We start from the raw sequence: 16,230 nt of genomic DNA, 5'->3' as shown, positions 1-16,230 counted from the left end.
TGAGTGAGTGGAATAGGTTTAATAATAGGGGGGAGAGGAGATGCACCTGACCTGTCCCTTTCCCAGCCTGTTCTCCTGACAGTCCACAGAATGGAGGAGAGCCAAGGTTTGCACAAAGTAGAGACACAGTAGAAGCCAACTGGCCAACTTTCCTCCTTGCAGTCTTGCCACTCCCCAGAATTTGTGGGAATCGGCCACTATTTTTCAGAGATGGAGATAATCAGATGATTGCAGAGAACCTGGGGGAATTAGCACCCTTGGGTGCCAGTCTCAGCTCTTCCTCCCTTTCGGAGAGTGCTTACCCTCTGGACCTCATTTCTGCCTAAAATGGGGAGACTCCAGAGTTCTCGATTACCACTCGGTGAAATACAGACACACATGAGGTCAAAGCTGGGCTCGTGTTTTGAATTCTCAGAAGAAAACACACTATAGGGGTCTAAGACATGATCACTAATTCTGACTCCTGTGTGTGACTTACTACTTTGTGGGTTCTTCAGCACATTTTCGGTCTTGGGAGTGTGGGGAGATGATTTCCACTTGCCTCTTCTCATCACATTCAGACCTGATTCTCCACCATAAGTCAGTTTCCAACAGCATGAAAATATTTGAATATTTGCTTAAGAACAGCTTTCACGGGTTGTTTTTCTTTGTTTTTTAATGGGAGTGGGGCAGGTACTACTCTTTATTTGCTTTCATCTTTGAAGTTACATGTGTGGTCTGGTCATCTGTTGCATTGTGTTGTGGTGTTGTGTGGAGGCAGATTGCGGGCCTGACATCCGATGGGGAAGTCCCTAGGTGAAGCAGAGAACCCCATAGGTACCCTGGGCGTTTGCCCTTCCTATCCTCTTGTTTGCCTAGTAATGTGGGGGTGGGCAAGGGGGGTGCTGGCTTAGAGTCTAGCTGGGGACTCTGGCCTTAAGAGAAAGAGAATTAGAAAGATAATTTCCCCTCAGAGGAGAAATTATTGAATGGATTTCAGAGGAGGAGATGATTTTGGACTCCCCAGAAGTTCATCATCATCTCCCCCCACTGTTCTTTGCCATGGGCATGGATCCTGGAGAGATGATCAACATGTCACATGAAGCTTCACTTCTCGCTAAGGGCCCCTCCCACCTTGCCCACTTCCTGCCTCTGGAGGGTCCAAGGCCAGTGCTTCAGATGATGTGCGGTGCGGGTACTCTGTAATAACACTTGACCACAGCAGTTGGCTCTCTCCTCTCTTCCCCCAAATCTCTTTCCCTCAGCATCCACGGACGCAATGAGAAAATCTCAGTCCAAGCCTATGAGAGCCAGGTGAAGTTCATCTTTGAGTTTATCCAGAATGCTGACAGAGACTGGGTGCTGGTTCCTCACCAGCACGAACTGTAGGGTGGAGGAGCCAGCTGCATTAGGGGTGCCTGATGCTGAGTGAGGACCAACCCAAGGGGGAAGCCAATGTTGATGGAAGTTTTGGTCAAAACCACATTGTAATACATCACCCATCTGCCTTGCTGTCTCCTGAACTCACCCAAGAACTAGGCTGGGGAGTAGGGGGGCCAGCATATTTCTTCTTGCTGTACCTTCCTTTCCCTTCCTCCCCGCTTGGATTATCTAGCTGGCTCTTCATCTCTCCTCTCCTGCCCCTGCATCCCTCCCTTTATCCTCCAATTTATTCTACATCTGGAGCAGGACTTAGGCAAACTGTGATACTACTATAATTACCACAACAGTTGGTCAAATAAAGTGATCTGTGCAGCATCACCTGGTCACTGAGGGGTGAAACTGAGGCAGGGGACTTTGGAGGAATCCCAAACCTCCTGGCTCTGGAAGCTGGAGCCTTGAGAAGAAAGCCTCTGTCCTTGGGCTCCTCCCAAGGGCTCCCTGGGCTTTGCTCCCTCCCCTGCCCTGTTCCTGCCACCTGCTGCTGCTGTCCCACCCCAGGAGGCACTAATCTGTGGAAACATTTCCCTGGCACTTAATGTGGGCTGAGCTCCCAAGGGAAGGGCTCTCGTGATCCAGCCTCTCAGTGGAGGCCAGGCCTGGCACCATGTCCTGGTTCAGACCTATTAAAGGGAAGTGGAGGGCACAGGGTGGGGAGGGAGGGGGGAGGAGACTGGCTTGAGGGGTTCTGCCCTGGCTAGTGAGGCATGAGGAGGGACAAGCTGCCCTCCCTTGGGGACAGCAGAGCCCCTGTCTTTTTTCTCTGGAATCCGACCCTGAGCATACTTGAATCTGCTCAGTAGCTGCCAGGTGGGAGGCATTGGAAGGCAGCATTTCTTGGCTCACTGGCTGGGAGCTGTACTTTGTGCATCACAAGGGACTTGGGGTCACGGAGGGAGGCAGAGGGAGCAGGGACCTGTGAGACTCCCTTTTTTTTCCCTCACCAGACAAGGACCTTTCATGCCTTCCTGGGATTTGTCAGCAGTGGGCTCCTTTTCCCTCCCCCCTCGCCACCTCTACCCCCACCCCCAGTGCCTGTGAGCTATTCCTTGGAGCTCGGGCTTAATGGGAAGTATTAGAAACACAGTGCGGGGATTATTTGAGATTTTTTGCTACTCCATGATTCACATTCCTTCCCTCACCCTCCCTTTTTTGGCCAATTCAGTACTTATTCAGCCTTTGTTAAGGGGTGAGCTGAAGAACAAAACACTCCTTCACGTTTGTACAGAGCTGTGTAAAATGCTTTCATCCACCTTACCTCATCGGAGCCCCTCAAGAGCCCCATGAAGAAAGTACTGCTCCCCCTTCTTACCAGGAGGACTTGGTTCTCAGAGAAGTTACACAGATTCAGACCCTTGTCACCTGGCCCCAAACTCACTGTTACTCCATGATCCTAAGTTACTGATGGCATCCACTTCCCACTGATTATCCTATTTGATCCTGACAACTCTGAAGTGTTAGCGCCCGTTGTACAGCTGAGGCAGCTGAGACTGAGGTTAAGTATTGTTCAAGGTCATGCAGGTGTTAGGGGCAGTCTCTCTGAATCCAAAGCCTGTGCTAATAGTACTGCAGAGGAAACTGAAACTCAGAGACGTCATCTGCCCAAGGTCACACAGTTCTTAAGGGGCAGCCCCAGATTCAAATGCCCATCAAAAATCCCCCAGTCCGGGGCTTTTTTGCTTGCCCCACACTGCCCGTCCCAAGAACCTGTGCTGGTGGCTCATTTGTTCCGATCCAGGGAGATCTCAGAGACAAAGACTGCTCTCCTGTTGGATTTGGTTCTCAGCTCAGGCTCTCTGTGTTCCCCTGGCTGACCTCTCCCTAGTCACACCTCTCCCTCTGTCTGCCAACACTCCTTACCACCCCCAGCCCCACCCCCAGCTTCTGGGTTCAGCCCTTCTCCTTTCTCTGAGTTTGCGGACAGCCTCGTCTCTAATGATCTGTGGGATGACAGAGAAGAATGAGCAGGGGACCCTGTCCCCATCCGGTCTCACCACTCTCTTCTAGCGTCTGAAAGGATAGTCTTCTGAGCCCCCAGAGTAGAGAGGAAGGCTTTTGAAGGGACTGCTCCAAACTCTGCTCAGAGAGCAGACACTCCAGGCCCCTGAAGGCTCCTGGAGGGAGCAGCTGAAAGTGCTGGCTGGGCAGCGTGGGGAGAGAGCCTGGGACTTTCCTCCGCCCCCGCACCCATCCATCCACCACTCCCCAAATTCACCTTGAAAGAACGCCGGCAGATAATCACAGGTGTACCCTACGTCCTCATGAAGGACTTAGCTCAAGCTTGTTCCTCACACCTCGCTCCCTAAGGCTGGAAGGAGGACAAAAGATTCCAAGCAAAGGGAATGGGAAAGGAAAGGAGTGAAGTTTGACTGGGGTCCCTTGGTTTTGAACCTGGGTTGCTAAAAATTTGACCATTGTAGATCCAGTATTCTTTTCCTCTTTCCAGAGGAGAGATAATAGAGACAAAGTTACTACCGAAGAGCTGAACACTTCATTAATTTTTTTGAATTTAACTCTAATTAAATATTTTTATAAAAATGAAACTATTTGCGATTTAAATGTTCACTGACGATGTAGCTAACAATAAAAAGAGTATCATGTTTGGGGCTGGCCCCGTGGCCGAGTGGTTGAGTTCGCGCGCTCCGCTGCAGGCGGCCCAGTGTTTCGTTGGTTCGAATCCTGGGCGCGGACATGGCACCGCTCATCAAACCACGCTGAGGCAGCGTCCCACATGCCACGGCTGGAGGCACCCACAACGAAGAATACACAACTATGTACCGGGGGGGCTTTGGGGAGAAAAAGGAAAAAATAAAATCTTTAAAAAAAAAATAAAGATATTTAAAAAAAAAAAAAAAAAAAAAGAGTATCATGTTAAATATATGTTGCATCTATAGCTACAAATATAAAAATGTAAGAAGAATATAAATTGTTTAACACTACCGAATTTTCCTCAGCCAGCCTGTGCAGTGTTGCAAATACTACACTAATTCCTGAGCGCCTCCAGCACCAGACTGGAACTAAGAGGAACAAGAAAATGGCCGCTCAGCATGCTGGGAAATGCGTGTCATGCAGGCATCTACTCAGTTATGCTATCTGAGAGGAAGGATTTTACAAGTCAATTTTCTTTTCTCTTAGCTAAGCGCTCTGGCAGCTCAATTCCTCCCTGCGCTCCAAAGGCACATCTTCTCCAAAGTTCACAGTGACACCATCCACAAACATTCAGGGCGTTCAGACGTAATTTTTTTTTTTCCTGAAGACGTAGGGCAAGATTTGGAGAGATGTGTTTCTCTAGGGCCTGAACTGTGTTCATCTCAGGAATGTCTGTTTAGGGTGACCCGTTGCTCTGTGCCAGCACTGAGTGCTGGATCTCAAGTGACGAGAACACCCCTGGACTTTTAATAGATTTCCTTCTTTTGTGGTTGTAATATATGGCGCCTTCTAAAGCATGAAGCCCTGGACAGGGGGCTCTCTTGCCCAAGCCTAAGAGAGAAGGTCTTATTTTATATACTCCATGGTGCCTGGTCTGGGATATTAGGAAGGCCTCTGTGGTCGTGAATAAGCTCAGACTTCAAGACTGATTAAGAGTTAACAAGGCAAAGAGTTGAGGTTGGAGGTTGTGTCAGACAGAGAAGAGAGTGTGCAGAGACTATGAGGCAGATGAGAGTGGTGTACCTTCCAGAAACTGAAAGGAGACCTGTTTGGGACTTTCAAGTCAGGATAGGGATTTTGAACTGTGACTTAAGGACAGTGGGAAAAGGAAGAATAGTTAAGAGGTTGTTTTCCTTTTTTCTTCCTTCCATCTTTCTGTCCCTCTGTTCTTCCTTTTATTCTTTCTAACACTTATACAGTGATTACTATATGCCAAGCACTGTTCTAAAGAATTGATCTATGTGTAAACTCATTTAATCTAATAATTACCCTATGAAGTAGGCTGTTACAATATAGCAGTTGAAAACTAGTGGCTTGGAGAAAAGTAGATGGAGTAAAAAGTTATCTAGGTTAGTCATTAGGGAAATGCAAATCAAAATCACAATGGAATACCACTTCACATCCACCAGAATGGGCATAATCAAAAAAACAGAAAATAAATGTTGGTGAAGATGCGGGGAAATTGAAACCCTTGTACATTTACTGGTGAGATGTAAAATGGTGAGGCTGCTGGGGAAAACAGTGTGTTGTTTCCTCAAAAAGTTAAACATAGAATTACCATATCAGGGGCTGGCGCCGTGGCCGAGTGGTTAGGTTCTCGCGCTCCGCTGCAGGCGGCCCAGTGTTTTGTTGGTTCGAATCCTGGGCGCGGACATGGCACTGCTCATCAAACCACGCTGAGGCAGTGTCCCACATGCCACAACTAGAAGGACCCACAACGAAGAATATACAACTATGTACCAGGGGGGCTTTGGGGAGAAAAAGGAAAAAAATTAAATCTTTAAAAAAAAAAAAAAAAGGATTACCATATCACCTAGCAATTCCACTCTTAAGTGCATGCTCAAAAGAATTGAAAACGGAGCTGCACCATGGCCGAATGGTTAAGTTTGTGTGCTCCGCTTCGGTGGCCCAGGGTTTCACTGGTTCAGATCTTGGGCGCAGACATGGCACCACTCGTCAGGCCACGCTGAGGTGGCGTCCTACATAGCACAACCAGAGGGAGCTACAACTAGAATCTACATCTATATACTCCAGGGCTTTGGGAAGAAGAAGAAGAAGAAGAAGAAAAGAAGATTGGTAATAGTTATTAGCTCAGGGCCAATCTTTAAAAAGAAAAAGAAAACAGGTATTCAAACAAGTTTGTACGTGAATGCTCATAGCAGCACCATTCACAATTGCCAAAAGGTGGAAACAGCCCAAATGCCCATCAATAGATGAATGGGTAAACAAAACATGTTATAGCCATACCATGGTCTATTATTCAGCCAGAAAAAGGAATGAAGTACTAATACATGCTACAACCTGGATGAACCTTGAAAACACCATGCTGAATGAAAGAAGCCAGACACAAAAGGTCACATATTACCTAGTTCCATTTACATAAAATGTCTGTAATAGGGAAATCCATGGAGACAGAAAGCAAACTAGTGGTTGCCAGGAGCTAGGGAGAGAGGGGAGTGGAGAATGACAGCTTAATGGGTAAGAGTTTCCTTTTGGGGTGTGGAAAATGTCTTAGAACTAAATAGAGGTGATGCTGCACAACATTGTGAATATACTAAATGCCAATGGAATTAGCCTTAAAACGGTTAATTTTATGTGAATGTCACCTCAATTTAAAAAAAAAAATCAATACCAAAAAAAGGGTACTTAGGAAGTGGAGTCAGTGGATAGCACTTGGTGACGGATGGATGGCGAGAAGGTGGGGAAGTGCCGGAAGGAATCACAAATGACTCCCAGGTGACTACCTTGAGCAAGTGGGAGAGTGACTCCATTTACCGAGGTGAGGAAGACGGAAGAGGGATCAGATATCTAGGAGATGATGGGCTCCATTTTGGATATAACAAGTTGGAAGTGCTGGGACATCCAAGTCTGGAGCTCAGAAGAAAAGTCTAAGACAGAAGTATTGGGGAGGCCATAACATAGCACCATAAATTGGCACTGTGAGATTGAATGAGACTCAATTCCTAAGGGTCTAATCAGGAAGAAGAACCAAATTTGTAAATTTAAATTAGAATGTTAAAAGACATCTGATAAGAGACTGTTATCTAAAACATACAAAGAACTCTTAAAATTGAACAATAAGGGGCCGGCCCGTGGCACAGCAGTTAAGTACACACATTCCACTTCAGCAGCCCAGGGTTCGCTGGTCCGGATCCCGGGTGTGGACATGGCACCGCTTGGCATGCCATGCTGTGGTAGGCATCCCACATATAAAGTAGAGGAAGATGGACACGGATGTTAGCTCAGGGCCAGTCTTCCTCAGCAAAAAGAGGAGGATTGGCAGCAGACATTAGCTCAGGGCTAATCTTCAAAAAAAAAATAAAATAAAAATAAATTCTCATTCCTGGTGGGAATACAACATGGTACAGCCACTTTGGAAGACAGTTTGGTGGTTTCTTACAAGACTAAACGTACTCTTACAGTATGATCCAGCAATCACGCTCCTTGGTAGTAACCCAAAGAAGTTGAAAACTTACGTCCACACAGAAACCTGCACACAGATGTTTTTAACAGTTTTATTCATAACTGCCAAAAATTGGAAGCGATCAAGATTACCTTCAGTAGGTGAATGAATAAACTGTGATACATCCAGACAATGGAATATTATTCAGTGCTAAAAAGAAAAGAGCTATCAAGCCATGAAAAGACATAGAGGAAACTTAAATGCATATTGCTAAGTGAAAGAAGCCAATGTGAGAAGGCTACATACTGTATGATTCCAACTATATAACATTCATTCTGGAAAAGGCAAAACTATGGAGACGATAAAAAGATCAGTGGTTGTGGGAGGGGGGTAGTTATGAGTAGGCAGAGCACAGAGGGTTTTTAGGGCAGTGAAACACTCTGTTGATAATATAATGGTAGAAATATATCATTATACATTTGTACAAACTGAGACTCTACAACACCAAGTGTGAACCCTAAGATAAACTGTGTGGACTTAGGGCGGTTCTGATGTGTCAATGTAAGTTCATCCTTGGTGAAAAATGTACCACTCCCATGAGAGATGTTAATAATGGGGAAGGCTAGGCATGTATAGGGGCAGGGAGTATATGGGAAATCTCTGTACCTTCCTCTCAATTTTATTATAAACGTAAAACTGCTCTAAAAATAGAGTCTTAAAAAAAATTAGAATGTGTCAGCGGATGTCACGGAAATTTTACAATATAAGGCATTAAAAATTAATTTAAATTTAAAAATATAAAGTCTCTGTGCTCAAGGACCTTGTAATCTAGTTGGGAAAACAAATCTACCACATAAAACAAGAAGTCATGTAAAATAAGTCTTAAGCTGTGTAACTGATCATTAAAGACCAACGTTTCGTCTTCGCCCTCCACTCCCCTGTATGCCTCTGGCCGCATACTGAAAAACCTGATATTCCTTGCAAATGCCACGTCTCCTTTGCTTCTGGAGATGCTTTTCTCCACCGTTTTCAATTCTTTGAGGTGTATTCTTGGGAGTGGAATTTCTGGGTGGTATGGTAATTCTAGGTTTCACTTTTTGAGGAAACAGCGAACTGTTTTCCACGGCAGCTGCACCATTCCTGCTAGGAATGCACAAGGGTTCCAGTTTCTCCACATCTTCACCAACATTTGTTATTTTCTTGTTTTTGCTCTGTTTTTTTTTGTGCCCAACCTAGTGTTTGTGAAGTGGTATCCCATTGTGGTTTTTGATTTGCATTTCCCTAACGACTAACCTAAATAACTTTTTAATACACCTACTTTTCTCCAATCCACTGACTTAATTTTGACCTGTTACATTGCAACAGCCCACTTCATAGGGTAATAATTAGGATTAAATGAATAATGTAAATCCACACAGGAAGATTCAATTGAAGCATCTTCATGTCTGAAGACTTCCAGAGCCTTCCCAGACGAAGTTCAGTGTTTCCTCCTATGACAAAGGTATGTCTCTTGATGCTCCCCAGGAGGTTCTAATATGCAGCCATGGCTGAGAACCCCCAGGCTGGGGCACTGTTCCCCAAACTGGTCGGATCATGAGAGTCATCTGGGGCACTAATTAGAAGGGTAGATTTCCTGGCCCAGCACCAGATCTTTGGAAACGGAATTTCCAGGAGAAAGGCCTGGAAATCTATATTTTAAAAGAAATGCCCACAGGTGATTCCTATGACCAGGCCAGTTTAGGAAACCCTGGCTAGTAGATAATCAAAGGGCAGTAAACGCAGAGGGCAGTGTGAAACTAGATCATCTGTTTTGCAAAATATGATCTGCTTGCATCCTGGCTCTGGAAAGATAAAGCTTACGTATCTTTGGCTGATGACCCACTGCAGGGACGCTGCCCTGAGACTAGCTCCCCACCCGCATCCACACGCTGCGACTGTCCATCTTTAACCCTGCGCACTCTGTGAAGTCTAGACTTCAATGTGAGTCCCAGAGAGAGGCTGAGCTGCCCCTAATCCTCGTTTGTGGCTCTTCCTCTTTGGTGAAATCATAATATTCCTACTATGTGCAAGAAATGTTCCAAATGCTATATTATCAGTAATCTTCACAGCATCTCTGAGAAAGAGACCAGTGTCCCCATTTTATAGATATGGTCCTGAGACATAAAGGAGCTTGCTGAAGGTCACACACCTAATATGTAGGTGAGCGTGGATTCAAACCCATGTGATTACAAAGCTGTGGCACATTCCACTCTGCAGCACGGCCTCTTAAAGATTACTTCTCTATTCCCAGTTATAGTTCACCAGACTATTTTGCTTGCTGCTAAGCCTTCCCAGTTATACCCAGTAATTTCAGAACTATAGCTCCAAAATACTGGAATCATCCTGCCTAGAGGAATCCAGGGTGGATATCCAGGGGGCTTTGGGAAAGGGGAGCTCAGTTAGAGAGATGCAGAGAGGATGGTGGGAGCAACTGGCTCTGAGCACAGATGGCCTCACTTCCCCATCCCACCCCCGTCACTGCATCCTCCTAGAACTGAAGGAAGCCGGAAGGGGATGTCACCACAGCTCTGCGCAGCAGGAAAGAGGCTGACCTCTGGGAGGGAGATATCAGCGGAGGGGTTATAGCAAAGGGAAAAATGGGAGGGGGCACCCCTTCCCCAGCAGAAACAAAAGACAGAAAAGTTTCCAGCCATGTCAGGCCAGTCTTGTGATTATACCACACTAGTTAGTGGATCCAGAATTTGCAGGGCTCTGGAATTTTCTGATGTTTCATGATGGGTATCCAGGTAGTCCCCTGGTAGACAGCAGCTGTTTCTAAAGGAAGGCCATGGAACTGGGATGACCTCAGCATAGAGGCTAAATGAACTGTATATTAGGAACAGTGCCACACAAGACTGAAGAAGGCTGCCCCACAGAGGCAATTCCCTCACAGGCTCCTCCGGAGGCCTCTGGCAGTGATTAACACCTCCCCCTTCCCCAAAACCCCCCACTTCCACCAATAATCTCATATTCCAAGTGAAAACACTGTGCTTGCTATACAAATGCCATCTCATGCCCCATCATCTAGCTTTCTCCAACTAGACTGCTACCCCAATATAGAAAATTCTGGAGCTATCCTAGCCTCATTGTCTTCTGGAGGACCTGGGGAGGGGATGCTTGTGAGTCTGTTAGGGTGTCGCGAGGGGGAAATCTCTCTCCTATAGTAATGGGAGTCAGTCAGAGACTTCTGACCTGCCCTGGTATCAGCTATAGCTGAATGAGAAAGAGAGGACACAGGAGAGAAAGACGGTGACAGAAAAGTGCTGTAGAATGCCACAGGCCTGGCGAAAGACTTCCTAGAGAAGAAGGGGCTGGCAGTGATTAATGGTCTTCCATCTTCAGGATGGACATTACAGGCCATGAGGACGTTAAAGCCAGATCTGAACAAGAGTCCACAGTAGGGAGCTTGGAACAGGACCCTGCAACCAAAGTCTCAAGGCCTCTCCTTCAGAGGGGGGAAAGTGTTTCTAAGTATAGAAGAGCTCTCGGCTAACAAGCTTTCAGAGTGGGCATGTCCTGAGGCAGGAGGAGGGCCTAGGTGACCTTTGGAGGTTCTTGTCGTGCTCAGAAACCCTCACTGTCCCCTTGACATCACCACCCCTCCACCCCCAACTGAGTCTCTCCTGAAGCATCTGGCTGGCTTGCTACCTGCTGCCAGTTCCTGTCTTTTCATCTGTGACCTCCGCTTCCTACATCCGTGCTTCCCTCTTCACAGACTGTAGCTATTTCTGCTCTTCGGTAGGGAAGGGCTGGGTGTCTTCCCCTTCCCAAGGTCACAGCTGACTGGGCTGGAAGGAAATCTGCTCCCTCCAGCCCCTCTTGGTGTTGGGGGGCCTTGTGGTGTGGGGACCAGCACAACCCAGGGCAGACTGCCCAGATGAATCTCATCCATTTCATCCATCATTCCTTCAGCCTATTTACTAAGTACCTACTAAGTGCCAGGAGCTAGGAATACACTAGTGATCAGAATAGACATAGAGCTTATAGTCTTATCCTAGTGGCCCTGAGGCTTCAGAAGACCCCTAAACCAAGGTCTTCTGTATTTATATACTCACAGAGATATTTGCAATACCTATAGCCAACAAAGAAGTCATTTGAAATCTATAAAGAACTCCTACTAAGCAATAAGACAGAAAGCCTAATAGAAAATGGACAAAATACTTGACCAGATATCCAAATGGCAAATAAATATATGAAAATGTGCTTTACCTCATTGGTTATCAGGAAAATGCAAATCTAAGCCACAATGAGATACCACTACACACCCCACCAGAATAGCTAAAATTTTTAAATCCTTTTATATCGACAGTACAAAGTGTTCATGAGGATATGGAGCAACTGGAACTCTAAGACAGTGCTGGCAGGAATGTAAATTACCGTGAGCACTTTGGGAAATTATTTAGTAGCCTTTACTGACACTAAACCTATGCCTATTCCATGACCCAGAAAGTCTTTTCCTGGGGATATAGCCAACAAATAGGAACGTGAGTGTACCAAGGGACACAAACAAAACTGTTATAGCAGTATTATTCATAATAACCCGAAATTGGGAACAACCCAAATGTCCATCAACAAAATAATAGATAAGTTGTGGTATATTCCTTTAATGGCATACTATACAGCACTGAAAATGAAGGGGCTGCTGCCCCCACAAGGTCCTGCAGGAATTTCACAAACACACATGAAATCATACCTACTGAATCGTTTCATTTATATCAAGTTTAAAGGCAGGCAAAACTAATCTGTGGTGTCAGAGGTTACCTTTGGGAAGGAAGGTGGGGTAGTGACTGAGAGGGGCTATGAGGAGGGCCCCTGGGGAGCTGGTAGTGATCTAATTCCTGATCTGGGTGGTGGTTCTATGGGTATGTTCACTGTGTCATAATTTGTCACACTTAGGCTTTGTGCACTTTCCCACGTGTCTGGTATACTTTGTTTAAAAAAAAAAAATGCCCACAGGAGAGAGGAACTGTTTTGGGGTGGGTAAAAAGTGGAAGGTGGGAAGGGAAGAGCGGGAAGATCAGGATTTTGTGTATAAGTCTCCAGCCCCTGAGTGAGAAGTCTCCAGATACATCAGCCTTGATTGCCCACCGACCCTACACCACGATTCACAAATGGATCCTTTTGGATGGAGCCCAATGTTTCCTAGCCCAGCAGCTACTTCTGTCTCCAGGCAGAGAGACCCAGTGTTTGAATCCAAAATTGGCGTTCTAAGACACTGACGTTTCCTCTCCTAAGTCCTCTGAGACTGCAGGCCCTTGATGCAAATGTCCCGGCAGCTGAGCTGGAATAATCCTGAGCACTGGTGTGGGAGGTCGGGGGCAGGGTTGTAGGTGTTTGTCATCCTTGTCCAAAGGAATTACCCGCTCAGGTTACTGTGTGCGTCTCTCCGCAGGAGGAAGGGGCCCCAAAGGCTTCGTACCAGCACTGTGTTCTCTCCCCAGGCACACGCCTGCTCGACACCAGCCATCCAGGAGTCTGGAGTCATGCTCGAGCGCCCCCTGAGCCACTTTCCGGGAGGAAAAGGGCAGGAAGGAACCACTGGTCACAGGTTCCACCGAAAAGAGGGAAAACCTGGGGTGGCGGTTCCGTTGTGGGGGAGGTCACACCCCCTGCACAAAACCATCCCAAAGGGAACTGGTCCTGAGTTGCGCTGGAGAGGTGGAGGTGCCGCAGAGAGGAAGTGGCAAGGGCAGATGGGAACACCCCTCTTTGATCCCGCAAGGTGCGTCAGGGAAAGTTGGATTTCGTTAGCTGGGACGGAGACCTCTCTCTCCGCGCGGCCACCAGGATCAGTGGGTGAGAGGAAGCCACGCTCCCCTCCGCCCCTAGCTCAGGTGGTGCGTGCGGGACCCCAGCCACGAGTCTGACCTCTTTTCCCTCCCGCCCGCCCGTCCCCACCCCTTTCAAAGCTGGGACTTTATTAAGGCCGGTTCCGTCAGGGCTGAGCCATTTGCTCAGAGGAACGCGCACTCTGGCGGAAGCGCGAGGTGACGAGCCAGCAGGGGGGCGCCGTGTCCAAGAACAAGGTAGGGCCGGATCCCCGCGGTACGAGCGCGCGGAAGGGGCGCGGGATGCGCCGGCGGCCGCGGGGTCAGCGCCTGGCTGCGCGAGAAGCTTTCCCGTTCTTCCCGAAGGCCGGAGGCGCAAGGGAACACACATGCCCTTAAACGGCGCGGCGGCGGGCGGCGGGCGGCGGGCGGCGGGCGGCGGGCGGCGGGCGGCGGGCGCGGGGCCCCGGAGCCCGTGGCGCCTCCAGCCGGGGCCGGTTCCCGTCACTCCCCGCTCGGCGTTTCCCCGGCGCCCCGCCTCCAGGGCCCCGACGCGAGGAAAGGGGCCGGGCCGCGGCAAGCCCGCCCCTGCCCCGTCGGCGATTGGCTCCCTCAGGTGTCCATCCGGAACCTATTTTTGATGGAGGAGGGGGTGCCACCCAGTCTGCCCCAGATCACGTTTGCCGCCGGCAGCGGAGCAGTCGGGCCCGAGTCCGCGGGCGAGAAGCGGTTAGGGGCCGGCGAGCTCGGCTCCGGTGCCCGGTCCGCGTCCCCCCGCCCAGGCCCGAGGCGGTATCCTGCCGCCCCGGCCACCTCCCCTCGTGGAAGCGGAGCGGCGGCCTGGCAGCAACGCAGAGGCGAAATGTAGCGAGCCGGGTGTCGCGGCCGGACGCTCACCTTGGTCAGGGGTGTGGGGGGCACGCCGGGGGCCGAGGAGGACGGCTGAGGAGGAGGAGTGATGAGAAGGGGGGGAACCCTGCAGCCCCCGAGACCACGGGTCCCTGCTGCCGCCCGCCAGGCGCCCCCCTTCCTCCGGAGCGAGGGGCAGGTCAGTCCCGTTGGGGCGGGGGCGCGGGGGGGCCGAAGGCGGGAGCCCTGGCGCGCGGCGCGGTTGCTGAGTCTGAGTCGGAGAGAGGCGAGGAGGCCACCCAGTTACTCCTCCCCTTCCCTGGGTTTGGGGATAGTAAAACAGGTCTTTTTCGTCCCGTCCTCAGGGCATCCTGGTTCGGTTCTGCTGCTCTCATCGCAGGGCCTTCGGCCGGTCTGAGGTCTCTATTGGAAGGCGGCGGGGAGGGACGGGCTTCTCTGCCTGCGAGCCCCCTTTCAGGTTAAGCGGCCTGCCAGGACGACGGGAGGGCGGGGCAAGTTTCGGCAGACTCAGAAACTTTTCTGGCTTGGGGCAGTGGACCCTGTCCTGCTCAGAGGTTTCCTCCTGGATCTCTAGGGAGGGTCTTTGAAAGAACCAGGGGGCTGTGTTTAAGGAGACTGGCAAAGGGAGTCCTGGTGACTCGAGTGGATAGAAGAGGAAATTCTCGTGGGCCAGTTAACTGGAGTTTGGTCCACCCTTTCCCAAACGAGTTGACTAATTGTGTTTGAATACTTTAGGGCCTATTCATCCTACCTAGGGGAATTCTCTTTAAATTTATTTTTTTCCTTGTAAGAGCTGTTCTGGTGAAATGGAATAGGGTGGGATTGAGGCCTGGGGATTCCTTGAGGCAGGAAAAGCAGGGGTGTCACTGCTTAAGAGGCGTGCATTGGGAACAAGTGCATTTTGGCTTGTGCTGCTCTGCTTTTTGTTTTGCTTTGTTTTATTTCTTATTTTTTGAGTTGGTGCTTTTGTGTTTTTGTTTTTTAAGAATTCCATTATATCCAACTCTCAGTAACCCTGGGGAACAGGGCAAACCGAGGGAACTGAAATGTGTGCATAATAACCAGCAGTTTTACCCTCTTTCTCTTCAACCTGAGATAACTCCCTCGTCCTATCTGACAAGCTCACAGGCCAGAGCAGGGAGAGGACTCGAGACAGAGGCCTGGATCCCAGTCCTGCGTCGGAGCTTTTTGTAACACTGTTGACTCTCAAGGGCAGGAGTGGGTAGGCCCTGGCTCTTGGCCTTGGTCTGACAGGCTTGCCCCATTGCCCAGGGAGTCCTTCTATTTTTTTTTTCAGGGGCTAGGGTGTTTGGGGGTCTGGGACCTTTACTCAGTGATCAGATTCTCCCTGTTTCTTTGCCCAGTGCCACTGTCTTGTGACTGTAAACAATCACTTTCGACAGTGGGGTGGCTGTGTGGCAGGGAGTTTGTGACTGAATTTGTAAGTGACCCCACTGGGAGACCACACTTAAACAATCCTGGGTTCTTAATGGGCATTCAAGAAGGCATCTCCCTCAGGACATCCCTGCCCACCGCCAGTTGCTGAGAGGACAGTGCCGGTGTCCCCTGCGCAGCATCTTCCCGGTCCCAGGCTGGCCACATCTCGTTGCTCTTGACCATGGTGGTGAGCCCTGTGGGGCAGTGGGTTGCTGGATGGGAAGATGCAGAGAGAGTGCCTGCTGGGCCTCCAGATGTCACAGCGCAGGAATGAGTAATTTTAGTGGAAAGAAGGAGGCAAATAGCAAACTCTATGCCTACCTTGTGGGAGAATTCTCCCAGTAGGAGCTGTCCTTTGCTGTATCTTAACATTCTCTTTTTCTTGTCTTCTTCCTTCTCACGTAAGGTCTTCTACACAGATTCTCGTAACTTTAAGGACCAGGGATTTGGGGAGGTACAAGTTCTTCCCAGGAAGGAAGGAGATCTCTGGAAGAGAGGGAAGAGACGGCAGACACTGCCCTGGGACCAGCGGAGCCTGAGGAGCTGTGGGCAGCTGAAGGAGCCCAGCCAGAGGCGTGGGAGGGAGCCGCAGCCCCACGCCGAGGCTGCGTTCTGAAAGATTTGAACTTAAGCTACTTTTTGTGA

The 16,230-nt window shown here is 49.1% G+C and overlaps 1 protein-coding gene and 1 long non-coding RNA gene across 4 annotated transcripts in view; one reads left to right on the top strand and one right to left on the bottom strand.

Moving 5' to 3' along the window:
* PM20D1 (peptidase M20 domain containing 1) overlaps positions 1-16,124 on the top strand; it is a 38,512-nt gene extending 22,388 nt beyond the window's left edge. The window contains exon 13 of one of the 3 annotated variants that reach the window (XM_023640422.2): positions 15,992-16,124. In XM_023640422.2, the coding sequence (XP_023496190.2) occupies positions 15,992-16,124 (133 nt within the window). Of the gene's footprint in view, positions 1-1,244; positions 3,963-12,951; positions 13,136-15,991 lie in introns of those variants that run through there. The other 2 variants (XM_070267611.1, XM_001490792.6) reach the window with 2 other exon arrangements.
* LOC138924197 (uncharacterized) lies at positions 15,066-16,046 on the bottom strand. The gene is made up of 2 exons (XR_011438948.1): positions 15,907-16,046; positions 15,066-15,797 (listed from the first exon to the last, which is right to left on the bottom strand). It is a non-coding gene; the product is annotated as an uncharacterized lncRNA (long non-coding RNA).
* Positions 16,125-16,230: the final 106 nt, after the last annotated feature.

The sequence above is a fragment of the Equus caballus genome, chromosome 5 (assembly GCF_041296265.1).
Source record: "Equus caballus isolate H_3958 breed thoroughbred chromosome 5, TB-T2T, whole genome shotgun sequence".
Lineage (NCBI taxonomy): Eukaryota > Metazoa > Chordata > Mammalia > Perissodactyla > Equidae > Equus > Equus caballus.
This window is presented reverse-complemented; position numbering and strand designations above follow the sequence as displayed.